Source organism: Prenolepis imparis, unplaced genomic scaffold, assembly GCF_030444845.1.
Source record: "Prenolepis imparis isolate NDT839.2.m4 unplaced genomic scaffold, iyPreImpa1.0 SCAF_12, whole genome shotgun sequence".
Taxonomy (NCBI): domain Eukaryota; kingdom Metazoa; phylum Arthropoda; class Insecta; order Hymenoptera; family Formicidae; genus Prenolepis; species Prenolepis imparis.
In genome coordinates, this window is record NW_028141170.1 from 15,514,313 (window position 1) to 15,517,258 (window position 2,946).

Below are 2,946 nucleotides of genomic sequence, written 5' to 3' on the forward strand. Positions count from 1 at the left end.
ATAATTAAAATTTTCGAGCGCCAATGTACGGCTGCGCTCATCTTGAAATGAATCTCGCGAAATGTGCAAAAAAACGTATCAATTTCAAGGTTGATGCATCATTCGTACGTAACAAAATCACAAAGTGCAACATACTCGAGTGCCAATGATCTCTATGATCAAATAAAAAGGATGGTAAAGAGGTATACTATGTCAGTATCTTTGTCAGAGGTTCAAGAAGTGCATCTCAAGTAAAGAAATATGTCACAATTGGAAGCAAGATTGTTGGAGCAATCCACAAGGGTGAATTCGGTGGAAGAATTCATTGTGTGGGAGCAACAATGTGACGAATACATCGAATCACTGGAAGAACAAAGTCGAATAAAACGTCCACGATTACCGATCGGAGTTCGACAATCGCTTGTCTCCCAAATCGCGCGTCTCGAAGGGTTGAAGAATTCGGTACGCAGACGTTTTGTACACGCAGGTGCCGGAAACAGTTCGCGAGACGTCGGATTCATATGGCGAGAGATTGATACTGCGTTTGAGAGCCGCATCTTGACTGGTGCGGTGATAAACAGCAATCACATCGAACCTCGTCAATTTCTAGAGGAGACCAAAGACATTGTGATCGAACACGTGCAAAAAGTGGTGCAAAAACACACTAGTGTGAAAGTGAACACAATGTTTCATGGTGAGTTTGTGTCGGGTGATAAACGCGTCAATAAAAGTATAAATACGAAAAACTGTGAAATCTTTCGCACGTCTGATTTGCGCGAATGGTACGAGCGTTGCGTTATGGAGCCCACGCTAGCATCTCTCGAAGAATTTCAGGAACGCGATAGTGGTTGGGCATTGTCGCGAATAATCAATTTAATTGTAAATATAAACAAGTATAATCCAATGCGCGCGGGATGTCACATTAAATTACCGCGAGAAATAATGATGAAGAGAGCGGTTGTAAATGTGCAAACAAAGGACAATGCATGTTTTGCATGGGCAGTTGTTGCAGCTCTGTACCCTGCCGAAAGACATGTGGAACGCGAATCTTCGTATCCGCATTACACAACGGTGCTCAATCTCCAAGACATTGAGTTTCCAGTGACTATAAATCAAATAAAAAAATTTGAACATGGAAACAACATTTCAATCAACGTATACAGTAACGAGAACGGTATCATCCCGCTACGTCTTTCTGAGAAGAAGAGAGACAAACATGTTAACTTGCTGTACATACAAGATAACAACGACGTTGATCATTTTGTTTGTATTAAGAATCTCTCCCGGCTTGTCAGCTCGCAACTGAGCAAGAAGAAATGTAGAAGATACATCTGTGATCGGTATGTATTATAATAAAATTTAAAATAATCATAAAATAAAACTATATAAAATACTTTATATAATTTTTAAAATATTACAATTTTGTAATGTTACAGATGCTTGCATTATTTTGGAACAGGGGATAAGTTGCAGGCGCATATGGTAGACTGTGGAAAGATAAACGATTGCGCTATCCGCTTACCAAGCGATAAGGACAAGTGGCTATCGTTTAACAACAACAACAGAAAGGAGCGACTTCCATTTGTGGTATATGCCGACTTGGAATGTATTTTGACAAAGACGGGAGAAGAGAAAAGCTATCAGCATCATCAAGTTTTTAGCATCGCATATTATGTACAATGTTCATACGACAATTCATTATCTGCATATCATTCTCGCCGTAGCGTCGATTGCATTTTATGGTTTGTCGAACAACTTAAAAATTTAGCTTTAAGTGTAAAGACTATTTTAACAACAAACGTCCCCATGGTGAATTTAACATCTGACGAGTGGTCAAAATTTCACAGCTCAACATATTGTCATATTTGCGAAAAACCGTTTGCGCAAGATGATATACGTGTACGTGATCATTGCCATCTGACGGGGCGATATAGAGGTCCAGCGTACTCAAACTGCAATCTAAATTATAAAGATTCTTACGTCATTCCTATAGTCTTTCACAATTTATCAGGTTACGACGCGCATTTCATTATCGGAGATATAGCTACAGCGTTTGAAGGGAGCATCGAATTACTTCCGATAACAAAGGAAAAATACATTTCATTTACAAAGACTATCAATAGTACCGAGGACAATGATTGGAAAACATGTGTAAAATTACGTTTTATCGATTCGTATAAATTTCTCGCTACAAGTCTTGACAAATTGGCATCTTTTTTGGATAAAGACAAACTTAAAATTTTACAATCACAGTTTCAAAATTTACCAAGTGAAAATTTCAATTTATTAACACGGAAGGACATCTTTCCGTATGAATATATAGACTCTGATGATAAATTACAAGATGCGCGTTTACCACCACGTGAATCATTTTATAGTTCCTTGACCGGTGACACAGTATCCGAGAGCGATTACGCGCACGCCGAGAACGTCTGGAAGCGATTCTCCCTTGGAACGCTAGGTGAATATAGTGATCTATATTTGAAAATTGATGTCTTGTTATTAGCAGACATTTTTGAAAATTTCCGCGAAAGCTGTATCAATAGTTATGGACTCGACCCCGCATATTACTATACCCTTCCAGGATATACATGGGATGCCATGTTAAAACATACAAATATAACATTTGAATTATTAACAGATATTGATATGGTCATGTTTATCGAACGGGGTATACGCGGCGGTCTAAGTCAATGTTCGGGCAGATATGCCCATGCTAATAACAAATACATGCAATCGTACGATCCATCGAAGCCATCATCGTATCTTATGTACTTTGACGTAAATAATTTGTACGGATGGGCAATGTGTCAACCGTTGCCTTATGCCGATTTTCGATGGGTCGACGATGTATCAAATTTCGACACATCATCTATCGCGCTCGATTCACCTATAGGCTACATCCTCGAGGTAGATTTAGAATATCCGCGACATCTTCACGATACGCACACTGACCTACCGTTTTGT

At 39.0% G+C, this 2,946-nt stretch overlaps 1 protein-coding gene across 1 annotated transcript; it reads left to right on the top strand.

Annotated features, from left to right (window-relative positions):
- Window positions 1–240: 240 nt before the first annotated feature.
- On the top strand, window positions 241–1,900 carry LOC145943444 (uncharacterized). The gene is made up of 3 exons (XM_083050948.1): window positions 241–1,319; window positions 1,416–1,566; window positions 1,868–1,900. The coding sequence occupies exons 1-3, from the start codon at window positions 241–243 to the stop codon at window positions 1,898–1,900; spliced, it is 1,263 nt and encodes a 420-aa protein (XP_082907074.1).
- Window positions 1,901–2,946: the final 1,046 nt, after the last annotated feature.

Excerpts from the sequence above, each read along its gene's own strand:
- LOC145943444 (XM_083050948.1), top strand. The coding sequence starts at position 241 with ATGTCACAATTGGAAGCAAGATTGTTGGAGCAATCCACAAGGGTGAAT. Across the intron at positions 1,320-1,415 it reads AGAAGATACATCTGTGATCG|ATGCTTGCATTATTTTGGAA; the intron begins GTATGTATTATA and ends GTAATGTTACAG. Across the intron at positions 1,567-1,867 it reads AGGAGCGACTTCCATTTGTG|ATGATATACGTGTACGTGAT; the intron begins GTATATGCCGAC and ends CGTTTGCGCAAG.